Below are 16,345 nucleotides of genomic sequence, written 5' to 3'. Positions count from 1 at the left end.
TATACATCTGGAGTTACAAAAGCAGTACAATCAGATGGGAACCAAACATTAAACTCGTGGCTATAGCAGTAAAGAGGAGAAGACTAAAGACAAAGCAAGAAAAGAGAGAGGAAAAGAAGGGAAAGACGGGGGGAGGGATAGAGTGGGGGGGAGAAAAGACAGGGTTAGAGGGAACCGCCGGTGCGTCCCCAGATGCCACAATCCCCGCTTGGAGCGCTAGTGTAAAATGGGAGGTAACCTTTGAGGAACACAGACAAGGAACACTAGGAGTAAAACCCAATCTACTCGACAGGTCAGGAGACTACAGAGATCATAGTAGGAGAGCCACCGAACCCCCAGGGGAGCGTATTCTATTTGCGGGAGCCTGAGAGTCGAACCATAGTTCTCAGATCAGAAGAAACTGGAAAGATCTATTATGAAGGTATGCAGTGATTTTTTTCCATGCTTGCGAAGAACCATACTTTATCGATGACCTGTTTGATAGGGGGGGTCGCTCTCTGTTTCCATTGGAGGGCAATTGAGCACCTGGCCGCGTTTAAGATCTGTGTCAGTAATTTACCGGCTTGTGGAGGAACGTTGGCAATGGGGAGGCCTAGTAGAAAAGACCAAGGGTCTTTGTATATTTGGGTCTGGAGTACTGTACTCATCAGGCGTGCGACTGAGTCCCAGAATAGCATGATCTTAGGGCACGTCCACCAGATGTGGAGGAAAGAGCCATGACCGCCGCATCCTCTCCAGCACATGGGCGAAGAGGAGGGAAACATTTTGTGGAGTCTAGAGGGGACAAAATACCACCTATATAATATTTTGTAGGCGTTTTCCTTTACTAGGGTTGAAATGGAGGATATTGCGGCCGCAGTGAAGACATCCGACCAGTCATAGTCATCAGGCAGCGGCCCTAGATCTCGTTCCCACTGGAGCACAAAGGCCGGGGCCGCCGACTGGCCCCATGCCTGGAGAAGGGAGTACAGTAGGGAAATGATTCCTCGGACAAGCGGTTTGTGATAGCAGTAGGACTCCAGGGTGGTTAAAGGTTGGAACGGGGCCGAGTTCGATAAAGAAGAGACAAAATGTCTTAATTGGAGATAGGTAAAAGGATTCGCGTCCGGGAAGTTATATTTTGATATGATCTCCGGTAAGGTGCACATGTACCCTCGTGTAGCACGTCCAGAACAAAGCGGATATTCCTCTCCAACCATGGGCGGGAGCGGGCCAGAGAATGACCCGGAGCGAAAGAAGGGTTATCCCACAAGGGGGTAAGCACAGAGGGGGATGACAGCAGGTGAAAGTGACGAGTGCAGTAGTCCCAGAGCTGGCAAGTGAATTCCAGCACAGGGTGCAGTTGCAAATGAGGAGATCTAGCTCTAGAAGGGGATAAGAGTAAGGACGGCAAATATGGAGTGTGGCTAAGCGCCGTTTCCAACTGGAGCCAACGAATGGACTGCGGGGAGGCGGCGAACCATGCCACCGCTTGGCTAAGATGAGTGGCCAGATGGTAAAGGCGGGTATCTGGGATACCTCTGCCTCCATCCTCTACCGGTTTGCGTAAAGTAGAGAAGCCTATCCTAGGGACCTTATTTCTCCACACAAAGCGGAGCAACCAGGAGTGGATCTGTGCCAAGAGGGAGTCCGGAACTTTCACTGGTAGCGTCTGAAACAGATCAAGTAAGCGGGGGACAATGTTCATTTTCAGAGCTACTATACGACTCAGCCAGGAGATAATCAAAGATTGCCATTTATGAAGATCGGCCTTAAGGTTATTAAGCAACGGCGGGAAGTTCTCCTTATACAGGTCTCCGTATCGGCGTGTGATAAAGATCCCCAGGTATCGGATTTTAGACACGCACCAGGAGAATTTATAGTTGGTTTGCATGCGGGACAGTTGAGAGGGGGGAATGTGGAAGGGAAGAGCTTCCGTTTTAGACCAATTGACTTTATAACCCGAAACATGTCCGTAGTCAGACAGGAGTTTAAAAAGGTTCGGCAGAGAGGTGTGTGGTGAGGAAAGCGAGAGGAGGACATCATCTGCGAATAGGGAAATCTTGTAAACAGAGCCCCCCACCTCCAGCCCCCCGATGTCGGTCGAGGCTCGGATACGGGCTGCTAATGGTTCTATTACTAATGCAAAAATCAGGGGCGAGAGTGGGCAGCCCTGTCTGGTGCCGTTGGAGATATCCAGAGGGTCTGACTGCACTCCGTTCACGGAAACCCTGGCGGAGGGGTTAGAGTACAAGGCCTGGATCCCCGTGAGGAATTCCCCCTGAAAGCCAAAGTGAACCCAGCCGCTCGGAGAGGAGCCCGGGGCCCGTGTGTGGACAAAATCAATTAAGTGTACGTATTGTATGTAGTAAGCAAAAGGAGCTATAGGGGGAGGGGAGGAGGGAGGAGAGCAAATCTACAGAAACAGAGAGGAAACAAGGTGTGGCGACTATATAGCCGCAGTAGTAACATTTTAACTGGTTAGAAACACGAAGAGGAGGACGCGACCCCATCGGGCCACCCGGGGCCGGAGCCCCCCCGGCCAGCCGTGGAAGACCCCGGCCCCGGAGGCCCGAACAGGCCCACCCACCCCAGTTCCCACAAGGCATTAAACGGTAAGCATTAGTCAAACAGAGGACTCTGCTCAGTATGGGAATCTTGATGTATGGCAGAGAGATCCCCTGAGGTCCATAGAGAACTTGTGCGGGGTTATCACGTGGATCGCTACAGCTGTAGAATCAAGTATCCGGAGATGTACGGGAAGCAGATCCAACGGTGTTCCAATTCGAGGATGGGGCTGTGAGGGAAGGGGAGGTGTTGACTGGGGGAGGGGGCTGTGAGGTGGTCGGAGGGCCGGAGATGTTCAAATGGCGAAGTAGTTGGAGGGCCTCATCGGGGGATCTAGCAGATAGGATTTTGCCGTCCGCCCTGACTTGGAGGGCAAAGGGAAAGCCCCACCTATATCTGACGTTGTTGTCTCTCAGGGTTTTGGTTATATCCTTTAATTCCCTTCTTCTGTTCAACATAACCGGCGACAAGTCCTGAAATATTAGAAGATCTGAGCCTTCGAAAGAGATGATTGGCGTCCTCCGGGCTTTGGCGTAAATTTGTTCTTTGACAGCAAAGTAGTGGAAACGTAGAATTACATCTCTCGGCGTTTTGGCGTCTTGGGTTCTAGGACAAAGGGCCCTGTGAGCTCTATCTAGAAGTAGCATATCGTTGGGAACGGAGGGAGCAAGTGAGCGGAACAGGCGGAGCAGGTAATCCGTGTGGGGGGTATGTTCCACCGTCTCGGGGACATTACGGACTCTAAGGTTGTTCCGACGACCTCTGTTATCCAGGTCGTCTTGTTTATCCGCTAAAAGCATAACATCCGTACGCATTTGGGTCAACTCCTGTTCCGATTCTTGTTGGAAGGCGATAAGCTCCTCTTGTTTCCTTTCAATGGCATCAACTCTGGAGCCTAAGCTGTCCACATCTGTTTTCCGCCCAGATATAGCCTCCTGCACCTCCGCACGGATTGATTTTTTTAATGTTGCGCATTTCGGAGAGGAGAAGAGCTACGTCCGCTTTTGTAGTGGGAGTGGAGGAAGAGTCATCTGAGTCCCGGTCGGACGCGGCTGATGTGGGCGGGGGTGGGGATGGCTTCCGGGCGGAGGATGGGGTAGAGTTTTTGAAATAACCCACCAGATTATGGGCATTTGACTTTTCCCCCCCTTTGGGCATGGTGACGATGAGAGATGAGGTATATTGGTAGTCAACACCTGGGCGGGAACAGGGAAGCTCCTATAGCATTAGAATCACACACGGGTCCGGGTGCGTTACATTATGAGATCACATGGTAGGCAATTCACATAGAATGGCCGGGAGAGCCCGGCCGAGTATATTGTAGTATGGAGATATTGATCCGGACGCAGCGCAGTGGGTGTTCACCGCCCAGCCCAAAAAGATGCGGGGTCTTCGGGGGGCTGGAGTTATTATAAGGGGCACCCACAGTCTCGCAGCCGCTATATGGGGGGAGTGCAGTAGAGGGCACCACAGATGCGCTTTTAGAGGCACAGGTGTGTATGTTTGCGTATCACAACCCTACCTAGGTGCACCCGGAGGGAGCAACGTAACCCTCAATAGGGGATATTTAGGGGGGGAAAGAGCACATGTAGGGAAGTGTAATTCCCCAGCAGCAGCACAGTGAACTTCCCCGTCGTTTTGCTGTAATGTAAGGCTGTGCAGCTAGTTGAGGTTCAGGGGCCCAAAACAGGAATCCTGGGGGTACAATTCCATCGAGGTGTGTTTGGACCTAGCAGCCTAATTCCGTGGGAGCTCAGTCCAACCGTAATAGGGTATATTAAGGGGGAGAGAGTAAGTGAAGGGAAAAGCAATCACCCAGCAGCAGAACAATTAGCTTTTCCGCAGTTTGCTGCAGTGCAAGGCTGTGCAGAGGGTTCAAGCTCCGGGGCCCAAGGCAGGGATTCTGAGGGTTAGGGAGAGCAATGATGTTGCATACCCCACATCACGGAGCTCAACAGGGCATCCAGGGCCGAGCTGGGTCTCCTCTAAGATGGCCGCCGTGCATCCTGCAGCCCCGTCAGGCAGCTCGACTTTCGGCGTGGTCCCTAGCCGGGGGGGCAGGCAGGGACAGCAGGGAGGCTTCTACAGGGGCGCACAGCGGCTGGTCAGGTAGTCAGGGATGGAGGAAGAGGCCGGAAACCCAATCCGCGGCGACCGCGGGTCCCGCCGGGCCGGCGGTGAAATCGAGGCCCCGGTCTGAGGGCAGCTGACAGGCCGCAACCCGCGGGAGCTCCAGGGACTGCTCCCCGGTTCCGCGGCCTGTGTCCGACTCCTGCAAGAAGATCGATGTGGGTAGGGGCAGCGGGGAGAGAGGGGAAGGATCCCCGGCGTTGCTCTGGGATGTACCAGCGAGAGGGGGACTCACCCACCGCACGGGGCCGCCGCCGCCAGCCGCACCCGGTCCAGATGATGGTCGCAGGGACACAGGGGGACTCCGGCTCAGGGGATATCGCCACACTCTTCACCGGGGTATGAGTGCGTCTTCCCGGGCTTCTCCGCCAGTTGGTCCGCACAGCTGCGCCTCCGGGGGGGGGGGGGGGATCGCACCACAGCCCCCGGCTTCTGATGGAGGGGAAGGCCGCAACCTGCAGGAACCCTTTAAAAGGGCTCCCCGGCTCAGCAACCGAAACCCTCCAGTCCCAGGTGATAAAGAGAGCAGGTATCCTTGGTTATGGGCTTGTTTAGACCTGTAAGGCACTTTTTAACGCAGGTATATGAGCAGGGCCAGCAGGAGCTCACACAAATCACCTCCTCTCAGCTCACAAGCCAGGCCACGCCCCCCCCATAACTCTTCTTATTTGATTGTCCTGTGATTTATAGCTGCCGGGTCGGGTTGCCTGTGATGGCGATGACTGCGGCGGAATCGGGGTAGGTGCAGAGGCGGCGCTTTATCATCTCCAGCGCCGCCTCTTCCTATGCTGTGAACGGGTGTCGGGTCGCATCGACCCGGGTAACCCGTTTACACTGCGCCTGACCCGGGAATAACCTTTCTTTATTCCCAGGTTAAATTACAGGCGACCCGGGAATTCTGCAGTGACCCGTTCACACTGCACAGCGGACCGTGTCGACACTGTAAAATACCGGGTTATTTGAGTAGTGTGAAGGGGGGTATTAGAAGGGAGTGTCTCTCCTCAGCTCTGCTGTGCAAGTGCTAGACGGATATTAATGAGATTATATTATAGATACCATAGCTTTTGGGTAATCCCCATTATCCAATAACGTAGGTGCTGAATGTTATCTTTATTACTTGTATATTGTGTTTGTGTATTAAGCTATCATTTCTGTTCCATATGTAGGTGGTGAAGAAGGCAGATATGATTAATAAGAACATGGTGCAGCAGGTTCAAGCGGAGAGGGACGCTCTTGCTCTCAGTAAAAGCCCTTTTATTGTACATTTATATTATTCTCTTCAGTCAGCCAACAACATCTATTTGGTAAGTAGCTTAAAATGTAATCTATTAGTATTTTTCCTGTGGCCATATATGTTGGTAAGAAGCATTCATTAAAGTAAATTCAGGAATAAAAACAATGTTTTCGCAATGCCCAGCTGCACATGTCTGCTTTATACTGTAGTACCAACGTTGCACTTTTTCCCTTTTGCCACTATTGGGTGCAAAGGAAAACTTGCAATGCTGGTGTGCGTAATGTGCCATTCCGTATGGGACAGGCATCCAACACCTTCATCTTAATTTCTCTTATGTCCTAGAGGATACTGGGAACCATTTAGTACCATGGGGTATAGATGGGTCCACTAGGAGCCATGGGCACTTTAAGAATATGATAGTGTGGGCTGGCTCCTCCCTTTATGCCCCTCCTACCAGACTCAGTTTAGAAAATGTGCCCGGAGGAGCCGGTCACGCTTATGGAAGCTCCTGAAGAGTTTTCTGCATTTATTTTATATGTTTGTTATTTTCAGGCAGGACTGGATGGCACCAGCCTGCCTGCTTCGTGGGACTTAGGAGGCGGGAACAACCCAACCTCTTGAATGGTTAATGGTTCCGTTCCCCACTGACAGGACACTAGCTCCTGAGGGAACTATTCGCAAGCCCCACCACGGCGAGCGTATATTCATGCAGCACGCCGCCACCCCTAACAGAGCCAGAAGAAAATAAAAAAGTGGTGAGTACTAAGCCGGTTTCCCGGTTAGCGGGTCGCCAGCCATTATGGCAGCATGAGGGTACGGAGAAGCACAGCTTCTAACCGGGGCGGATTGCGTCTCCGTACACTGTACGCAGTACCCAGACTGGCAATCAAAGCCTTAAAATGGATCTGTCTCCATTTTAAACACAAAATTACCTCAGCCAGTATAAAAAAAGCGGGAAGACCGCGTGCCATTGAAGGGGCGGGGCTTCACTATGAGCGGATCCAGCAGCTAACCAGCGCCATTTTCCCTCTGCAGTGGACACAGACGCTGACTGACAGGGACGCGCAGTGCCTTTGGTGTGACTCCAGATTACCTCAGCGGTACTAGGGGGTCATAGCAGGAGGGGGAGCGATTGTTAGTGCACTAAGTCCCCAATCTGGGCACTTAGTCTGTGACCCGGCTAAGCTTGGCATTAGCAATAAGGGCGCGGTGTGCTGGCTTAAATATCTGTTTTGTGTATTTAGCTTTTCCTCTGTGTGTGTGTGTGTGTGTGTGTGTGTGTGTGTGCTGTCACATTTACAATATGTCAGACAAAGGGGTATATGCAATTGCGGTCGAATTCCCGAAATTGTCAAATTCCGGGTCATTTTCGCCAAAAAAAAAAAAATCGTCAATGCAATTCAGTGCTTTCCGTCAAAAAAACGGACTTTCAAAATTCGACTTTTTGCAAATTCGACTTTTCTGCAATGATACAAGTGCTGCAATTCGACCAAAGCATATTCAATTCAAGTTTGGAAATTCGACAGCAGTGCTTTTAGACAGTAAATTCGTCAATTTCAATCCGCCACACTTTGGAGGGTGAAAACAATAAAAAAAAATTTAAACTAGTGATGAGCGGGTTCGGTTTTACTCGGTTCTCAAAACAGAACCTTATGGGCTATCCAAAACACGTGACATCCGTGAGCCAATAAGATGCCGTTTTGAGAACAGAGTAAAACCGAACCCGCTCATCACTAATTTAAACATGTTGTTTTTTTTTGGTGTTTTTTTTTTTGGGGGAATAGCATATCTATTTATATTAGAAGGGATTAGGTACTTTTTTTTTTTTTTTTTTTTTTGGAGGCACAAGTATTATTTATATATTTTTTTCAATATTATTATTTTTTTTTTTTTTTTTTTAGTGCTGGAACGGTAAAATAAAAAAAATAAAAATGGCGTGGGGTCCCCCCTCCAAAGCATAACCAGCCTCGGGCTCTTCGAGCTGGTCCTGGTTCTAAAAATGCAGGGAAAAATTGGGCAGGGATCCCCCGTATTTTTAAAACCAGCACCGGGCTCTGCGCCTGGTGCTGGTGCAAAAAATACGGGGGACAAAACGAGCAGGGGTCCCCCGTATTTTTCACACCAGCATCGGGCTCCACTAGCTGGACAGATAATGCCACAGCCGGGGGTCACTTTTATACAGTGCCCTGCGGCCGTGGCATTAAATATCCAACTAGTCACCCCTGGCCGGGGTACCCTGGGGGAGTGGGGACCCCTTCAATCAAGGGGTCCCCCCCCCACAGCCACCCAAGGGCCAGGGGTGAAGCCCGAGGCTGTCCCCCCCCATCCAAGGGCTGCGGATGGGAGGCTGATAGCCTTGAGTAAAATGACAAGAATATTGTTTTTTCCAGTAGTACTACAAGTCCCAGCAAGCCTCCCCCGCAAGCTGGTACTTGGAGAACCACAAGTACCAGCATGCGGGAGAAAAACGGGCCCGCTGGTACCTGTAGTACTACTGGAAAAAAAATACCCAAATAAAAACAGGACACACACACCGTGACAGTAAAACTTTATTACACACTGCCGACACACACATACTTACCTATGTTCACACGCCGACATCGGTCCTCTTCTCCATGTAGAATCCACGGATGCCTGAAAAGAAAAGATCTATATACTCACCTCAGCCAGGGTCCAGAGATAAATCCACGTACTTGGCAAAAAAAGAAAACGGACACACGGACCACCGGACTGAAAGGGGTCCCATGCTGACACATGAGACCCCTTACCCCGAATGCCGGGACACCACGTGACTCCTGTCACTGAAGTCCCTTCAGCCAATCAGGAAGCGCTACTTCCGTGGCGCTCACCTGATTGGCTGTGCGCTGTCTGAACTCAGACAGCGCATCGCACAGCTCCGTCCATGAGTTTCAATGGTGGGAACTTTGCCGTCAGCGGTGGGGTTACCCGCGGTCAGCCGCTGACCGGCGGGTGACCTCACCGCTAGCCGCTAAGGGGTCAGACATGGAGGAAGGGGAGGTGGGGGGGGGGGTGGGTATGCTGCTCTGTCACAGGAAATAGAGGCTCTTATAGAAGCTATGAGAGTTGTTCTGCAAATTCCTGATAAGGTGGCAGAGGAGTGTGAGGAATCTTATTTTAATGTAAAAAAGAAATCCTAAGTCACTTTTCTTGTGTAAAAGGAATTGAATACCCTGTTTGAAGAACCGTGGGTTAATCCTGATAAGAAATTTCAAATCCCTAAGAGGTTACTCTCATCCTTCCCTTTTCCTTCTGAGGATAGGAAAAAATGGGAAAGTCCACCGATAATGGATGCATCAGTGTCCAGGTTGTCACGTAAAATTGTGTTTCCTGTCCCTGGTGCAGCCTCCCTGAAATACATGACTGATCGTAAAATTGAGGCTACACTCAAATCCTCTTACACGGCTGTTGGGGTGGCCCAGAGACCCACTATTGCATGTGCGTGGGTTACTAAAGCCATTGCTAAATGGTCAGGTAACCGAATTGAGGGGTTGGATTCCTTATCTAGGGGGGAGATTGTTTTACTCCTGCAGCATATACAGGATTCTGCAAACTTTATGGTGGAAGCCATAAAAGAAATAGGCACGCACCACTGCTAGGGCAGTATCAGCACGCAGAGGCTTATGGTTATGTGGACACCAGGAAAGGAGTGGAAGGCCTACCCTTCACAGGAGAGGCCTTATTTGGAGACAAACTAGACAAATGGATCTCCAAAGCTACTGCGGGTAAGTCCACATATCTTCCTTCTGCAGCTCCCCCAACCAGGAAGACCTACTCGGGACCTAATCTACAGTCCTTTCGGACTGCCAAGTTTAAGGGCAAAGTTTGAGGATCTTCTACAGCCAACGGAGGCGCTAGTGGTAAACCACACAAACCAGCAACTACCGGTTCTCAGGAACAGAGCTCCAGCTCTCTGCTTCCTCAAAGCCTTCAGCATGACGGTGGACCGCGATGCCTGGAAGACTGGCAGGTGGGAGCCCGACTAAAAAATTTCAGTCCCATCTGGACAACGTCATGCCAGGATCCCTGGGTCATAGATCTTATTTCCCAGGGCTACAGACTGGAGTTTCAGGAGCTCCCACCTCACAGATTCTTCAAATCGGGCTTACCAGTTTCGCAAGAGACAAGTAAAACTTTACAGGATGCCATTCAAAAACTGGTACAGACTCAGGTCATTGTTCCAGTAACACCTCCTCTGCAAAACAAGGGATATTGGCCCTCATTCCGAGTTGTTCGCTCGGTATTTTTCATCGCATCGCAATGAAAATCCGCTTAGTACGCATGCGCAATGTTCGCACTGCGACTGCGCCAAGTAACTTTGCTATGTAGAAAGTAATTTTACTCACGGCTTTTTCATCGCTCCGGCGATCGTAATGTGATTGACAGGAAATGGGTGTTACTGGGCGGAAACACGGCGTTTCAGGGGCGTGTGGCTGAAAACGCTACCGTTTCCGGAAAAAACGCAGGAGTGGCCGGAGAAACGGTGGGAGTGCCTGGGCGAACGCTGGGTGTGTTTGTGACGTCAACCAGGAACGACAAGCACTGAACTGATCGCACAGGCAGAGTAAGTCTGAAGCTACTCTGAAACTGCTAAGTAGTTAGTAATCGCAATATTGCGAATACATCGGTCGCAATTTTAAGAAGCTAAGATTCACTCCCAGTAGGCGGCGGCTTAGCGTGTGTAACTCTGCTAAATTCGCCTTGCGACCGATCAACTCGGAATGAGGGCCATTATTCCAACTTGTTTGTGGTACCAAAACCAGACAGTTCGGTAAGGCCGATTTTGAATCTAAAACCGCTGAACCCTACTTACGAGTGTTCAATTCAAGATGGAGTCTCTGAGAGCGGTGATCTCAGGTCTGGAGGAGGGGCAATTCCTAGTGTCTCTGGATATCAAGGATGCGTACCTTCACATTCCGATCTGGCTGCCTCACCAGGCTTATCTACTATTTGCACTGCAGGACAGTCACTACCAGTTTCAGGCCCTGCCTTTTGGTCTCTCCACGGCACCGAGGGTGTTCACCAAGGTGATGGCAGAGATGATGTTTCTCCTTCGCAAGCAGGGAGTGAACTTAATTCGGTACATGGAAGATCTTCTGATAAAGGCTCCGTCCAGGGAGAGGTTGTTGAACAGCATTGGCCTTACAACCAAACTACTCCTGGATCACGGGTTGATTTTAAATCTTCCAAAATCTCACTTAGAGTCAACTCGGAGGTTCCCATTTCTGGGAATGATACTGGACACACAGTCGCAGAAAGTTTTTCTTCCATTGGAAATGGCATTGGTGATCCAGTCGATGGTTTGGGTTGTCCTGAAGCCAACCCGGATATCTGTGCATCTATGCATTCATCTTCTGGGGGAAATGGTGGCCTCTTACGAGGCTCTTCAGTACGGAAGGTTTGATGCAAGACCCTTCCAGCTCGACCTGTTGGACAAATGGTCTGGATCATATGTTCACATGCACCAGAGGATCCGTCTGTCGCCAAAGGCCAGAATCTCCCTTCTGTGGTGGCTACAGACTTCTCACCTAATCGAGGGCTGACTGTTCGGCATTCAAAATTGGATTCTGCTAACCGTGGACGCAAGCCTCAGAGGTTGTGGAGGTGCAGTTGCAGGGAAGATGGTCAAGCCATGAAGTCATCTTTCCAATCAACATTCTGGAACTTAGGGCTATACAAAACGCCCTTTTGCAGTCCTCATATCTTCTTCAAGATTGGGCCATTCAGGTCCAGTCGGACAGTGTGACGGCAGTGACGTACATAAACCGACAGGGTGGAACGAAAAGCAGAGCAGCAATGTCAGAGGTGTCAAGAATTCTCTAGGCAGAAAAACACGCTGCTGCATTGTCAGCGGTCTTTATTTTGGGAGTAGACAACTGAGAAGCAGACTTCCTCAGCAGACACGACCTGCACCCGGGGGAGTGGGGCCTTCACCCGAAGGTGTTCAGGTGTTTGACACGTCAATGGGCATGTCCACAAATCGACATGATGGCCTCTCGTCTCAACAAGAAGCTCAAGCGGTAGTGTCCCCGGTCGAGAGACCCGCTGGCAGTGGACGCTGTAACGACTCCATAGGTCTATCAGATGGTGTATGTGTTTCCTCCACTTCCTCTGATCCCAAGAATTCTGAAAAGAATAAAAAGGGAAAAGGTTCAAGCAATTCTTATTGCTCTGGACTGGCCAAGAAGGGCCTGGTGCGCAGACCTTTTGGAGATGTTCCTCGAAGATCCATGGCCTCTACCTCTTCGCGAGGATCTTCTGCAACATGGCCCGTTTGTCTATCAAGACTTACCAAGGCTACGTTTGATGGCATGGAAGTTGAACGGCTGATTCTAGCCAGGAGAGACATCCCTGACAAGGTCATCCCGACTATGATCCAAGCCAGGAGGGGGTAACGTCTAAACATTACCACTGTATTTAAAAGAAATACGTCTCTTGGTGTGAGAGCAGAAATTTCTCTAACGTCCTAGTGGATGCTGGGGACTCCGTAAGGACCATGGGGAATAGCGGGCTCCGCAGGAGACTGGGCACTCTAAAGAAAGATTTAGTACTATCTGGTGTGCACTGGCTCCTCCCTCTATGCCCCTCCTCCAGACCTCAGTTAGAATCTGTGCCCGGCCGAGCTGGGTGCTCCTAGTGGGCTCTCCTGAGCTTGCTAGAAAAGAAAGTATTTTGTTTGGTTTTTTATTTTCAGAGAGCTTCTGCTGGCAACAGACTCTCTGCTACGAGGGACTGAGGGGAGAGAAGCAAACCTACTCACGGCAGCTAGGTAGCGCTTCTTAGGCTACTGGACACCATTAGCTCCAGAGGGATCGAACACAGGTACCTAACCTTGATCGTCCGTTCCCGGAGCCGCGCCGCCGTCCCCCTCGCAGAGCCAGAAGAACAGAAGCAGCAGAAGCAAGAAGACATCGAAATCGGCGGCTGAAGACTCCTGTCTTCACTTCAGGTAGCGCACAGCACTGCAGCTGTGCGCCATTGCTCCCACAGCACACCGCACACTCCGGTCACTGTAGGGTGCAGGGGGGGGCGCCCTGGGCAGCAATTAAGTACCTTTTTGGCAAAAAGAGGCATATATACAGTCTGGAACTGTATATATGCCAGAGCCCCCGCCATTTTTTTACACATTAAATCGGGACAGAAGCCCACCGCTGAGGGGGCGGGGCCTTCTTCCTCAGCACACCAGCGCCATTTTTTCTTCACAGCTCCGCTGGAAGGACGCTCCCCATGCTCTCCCCTGCAGTATACTGGTGCATTAAAGGGTAAAAAGAGAGGGGGGGCACATAAATGTAGTCGCAGTATATATATATATATATTAACAGTAGCTACAGGGTAAACACTAAGGTACAGTGTAATCCCTGTGTTATATAGCGCTGGGGTGTGTGCTGGCATACTCTCTCTCTGTCTCCCCAAAAGCTTTTGTGGGGTCCTGTCCTCAGTCAGAGCATTCCCTGTGTGTGTGCGGTGTGTCGGTACGAAACCTGTGTCGACATGTTTGATGAGGAAGGATACGTGGAGGCAGAACAAGTGCAGCTGAGTGTGGTGCCGCCGACGGTGCCGACACCTGATTGGATGGATATGTGGAAGGTGTTAAATGATAATGTAAACTCCTTGCATAACAGATTGGATAAAACTGTAACCGGGGGACAGTCAGGGTCTCAACCCATGCCTGATCCTACAGCGCAGAGGCCGTCAGGGTCTCAAAAGCGCACACTATCCCAGATAGTTGACACAGATGTCGACACGGAATCTGTCTCCAGTGTCGATGACGATGAGGCAAAGTTGCAGCCTAAAATGACTAAAGCCATCCGCTACATGATTGTAGCAATGAAGGATGTATTACACATTTCTGAGGAAAATCCTGTCCCTGACAAGAGGATTTACATGTATGGGGAGAAAAAGCATGAAGTGACTTTTCCCCCTTCACATGAATTAAATGAGTTATGTGAAAAAGCGTGGGATTCCCCTGACAGGAAGGTGATAGTTTCCAAGAGATTACTTATGGCGTATCCTTTCCCGCCAACGGACAGGTTACGCTGGAAATCCTCCCCTAGGGTAGACAAGGCGTTGACACGCTTGTCCAAGAAGGTGGCCCTGCCGTCTCCGGATACGGCCGCCCTAAAGGATACTGCGGATAGAAAGCAGGAAGCTATCCTGAAGTCGGTTTATACACATTCTGGCACACTGCTGAGGCCAGCAATTGCTTCGGCCTGGATGTGTAGTGCGGTAGCTGCATGGATGGATTCTCTGTCTGAGGAGTTAGATACCCTGGACAGGGACACTGTTCTACTGACCCTGGCACATATCAAGGACGCGGTCCTATATATGCGGGATGCCCAGAGGGACATTTGCCTGCTGGGCTCTAGAGTTAACGCAATGTCCATTTCTCTGACGTCCTAGTGGATGCTGGGAACTCCGTAAGGACCATGGGGAATAGACTGGCTCCGCAGGAGACTGGGCACTCTAAAGAAAAGATTAGGTACTATCTGGTGTGCACTGGCTCCTCCCTCTATGCCCCTCCTCCAGACCTCAGTTAGAATCTGTGCCCGGCCAGAGCTGGGTGCTCCTAGTGGGCTCTCCTGAGCTTACTAGTAAAGAAAGTATTTATTAGGTTTTTTATTTTCAGTGAGCTTCTGCTGGCAACAGACTCACTGCTACGTGGGACTAAGGGGAGAGAAGCAAACCTACCTGTTTGCAGCTAGCTTGTGCTTCTTAGGCTACTGGACACCATTAGCTCCAGAGGGTTCGAACACAGGCACCTGTCCTCGATCGTCCATTCCCGGAGCCGCGCCGCCGTCCCCCTCGCAGAGCCAGAAGAACAGAAGCTTGAAGACGACGAAATCGGCGGCAGAAGACTCCTGTCTTCATTTAAGGTATCGCACAGCACCGCAGCTGTGCGCCATTGCTCCCAGCACACTTACACACTCCGGTCACTGTAGGGTGCAGGGCGCTGGGGGGGGGGCGCCCTGGGCAGCAATTGAAGTACCTTTCTCTGACGTCCTAGTGGATGCTGGGGACTCCGTCAGGACCATGGGGAATAGCGGCTCCGCAGGAGACAGGGCACAAAAGTAAAAGCTTTTGGATCAGGTGGTGTGCACTGGCTCCTCCCCCTATGACCCTCCTCCAAGCCTCAGTTAGATTTTTGTGCCCGGCCGAGAAGGGTGCAATCTAGGTGGCTCTCCTAAAGAGCTGCTTAGAGTAAAAGTTTTGTTAGGTTTTTTATTTTCAGTGAGTCCTGCTGGCAACAGGCTCACTGCATCGAGGGACTTAGGGGAGAGAAGTGAACTCACCTGCGTGCAGGATGGATTGGCTTCTTAGGCTACTGGACACCATTAGCTCCAGAGGGAGTCGGAACACAGGTCTCACCCTGGGGTTCGTCCCGGAGCCGCGCCGCCGACCCCCTTGCAGATGCCGAAAAGTGAAGAGGTCCAGAAACCGGCGGCAGAAGACTTTTCAGTCTTCATAAGGTAGCGCACAGCACTGCAGCTGTGCGCCATTGTTGTCAGCACACTTCATAGCAGCGGTCACTAAGGGTGCAGGGCGCTGGGGGGGGCGCCCTGGGCAGCAATGATAGTACCTTATTCTGGCTAAAAATACATCACATATAGCCCCTGGGGGCTATATGGATGTATTTAACCCCTGCCAGGTCTCAGAAAAACGGGAGAAGAAGCCCGCCGAAAAGGGGGCGGGGCCTATTCTCCTCAGCACACAGCGCCATTTTCCCTCACAGAAATGCTGGTGGGAAGGCTCCCAGGCTCTCCCCTGCACTGCACTACAGAAACAGGGTTAAAACAGAGAGGGGGGGCACTTATTTGGCGATATGACTATATATATTAAAATGCTATAAGGGAAAAACACTTATATAAAGGTTGTCCCTGTATAATTATAGCGTTTTTGGTGTGTGCTGGCAAACTCTCCCTCTGTCTCCCCAAAGGGCTAGTGGGGTCCTGTCCTCTATCAGAGCATTCCCTGTGTGTGTGCTGTGTGTCGGTACGTGTGTGTCGACATGTATGAGGACGATGTTGGTGAGGAGGCGGAGCAATTGCCTGTAATGGTGATGTCACTCTCTAGGGAGTCGACACCGGAATGGATGGCTTATTTAAGGAATTACGTGATAATGTCAACACGCTGCAAGGTCGGTTGACGACATGAGACGGCCGGCAAACCAATTAGTACCTGTCCAGGCGTCTCAAACACCGTCAGGGGCGTTAAAACGTCCTTTTACCTCAGTCGGTCGACACAGACACGGACACTGACTCCAGTGTCGACGGTTAAGAAACAAACGTATTTTCCATTAGGGCCACACGTTACTTGTTAAGGGCAATGAAGGAGGTGTTACATATTTCTGATACTACAAGTACCACAAAAAAGGGTATTATGTGGAGTGTGAAAAAACTACCTGTAGTTTTTCCTGAA

The 16,345-nt window shown here is 50.8% G+C and overlaps 1 protein-coding gene across 1 annotated transcript in view; it reads left to right on the top strand.

Annotated features, from left to right (window-relative positions):
* Positions 1-16,345, top strand: part of MASTL (microtubule associated serine/threonine kinase like) — a 245,522-nt gene that overhangs the window by 21,749 nt on the left and 207,428 nt on the right. The window contains exon 2 of the mRNA XM_063921679.1: positions 5,844-5,981. Coding sequence (XP_063777749.1) covers positions 5,844-5,981 — 138 coding nt within the window. The remainder of the gene's footprint in view (positions 1-5,843; positions 5,982-16,345) is intronic.

Source organism: Pseudophryne corroboree, chromosome 5 (genome assembly GCF_028390025.1).
Source record: "Pseudophryne corroboree isolate aPseCor3 chromosome 5, aPseCor3.hap2, whole genome shotgun sequence".
In the NCBI taxonomy this organism is placed as follows: Eukaryota; Metazoa; Chordata; class Amphibia; order Anura; family Myobatrachidae; genus Pseudophryne; species Pseudophryne corroboree.
The sequence above is the reverse complement of the archived record's forward strand: the minus strand, read 5'-3'. Positions and strand labels throughout refer to the sequence as shown.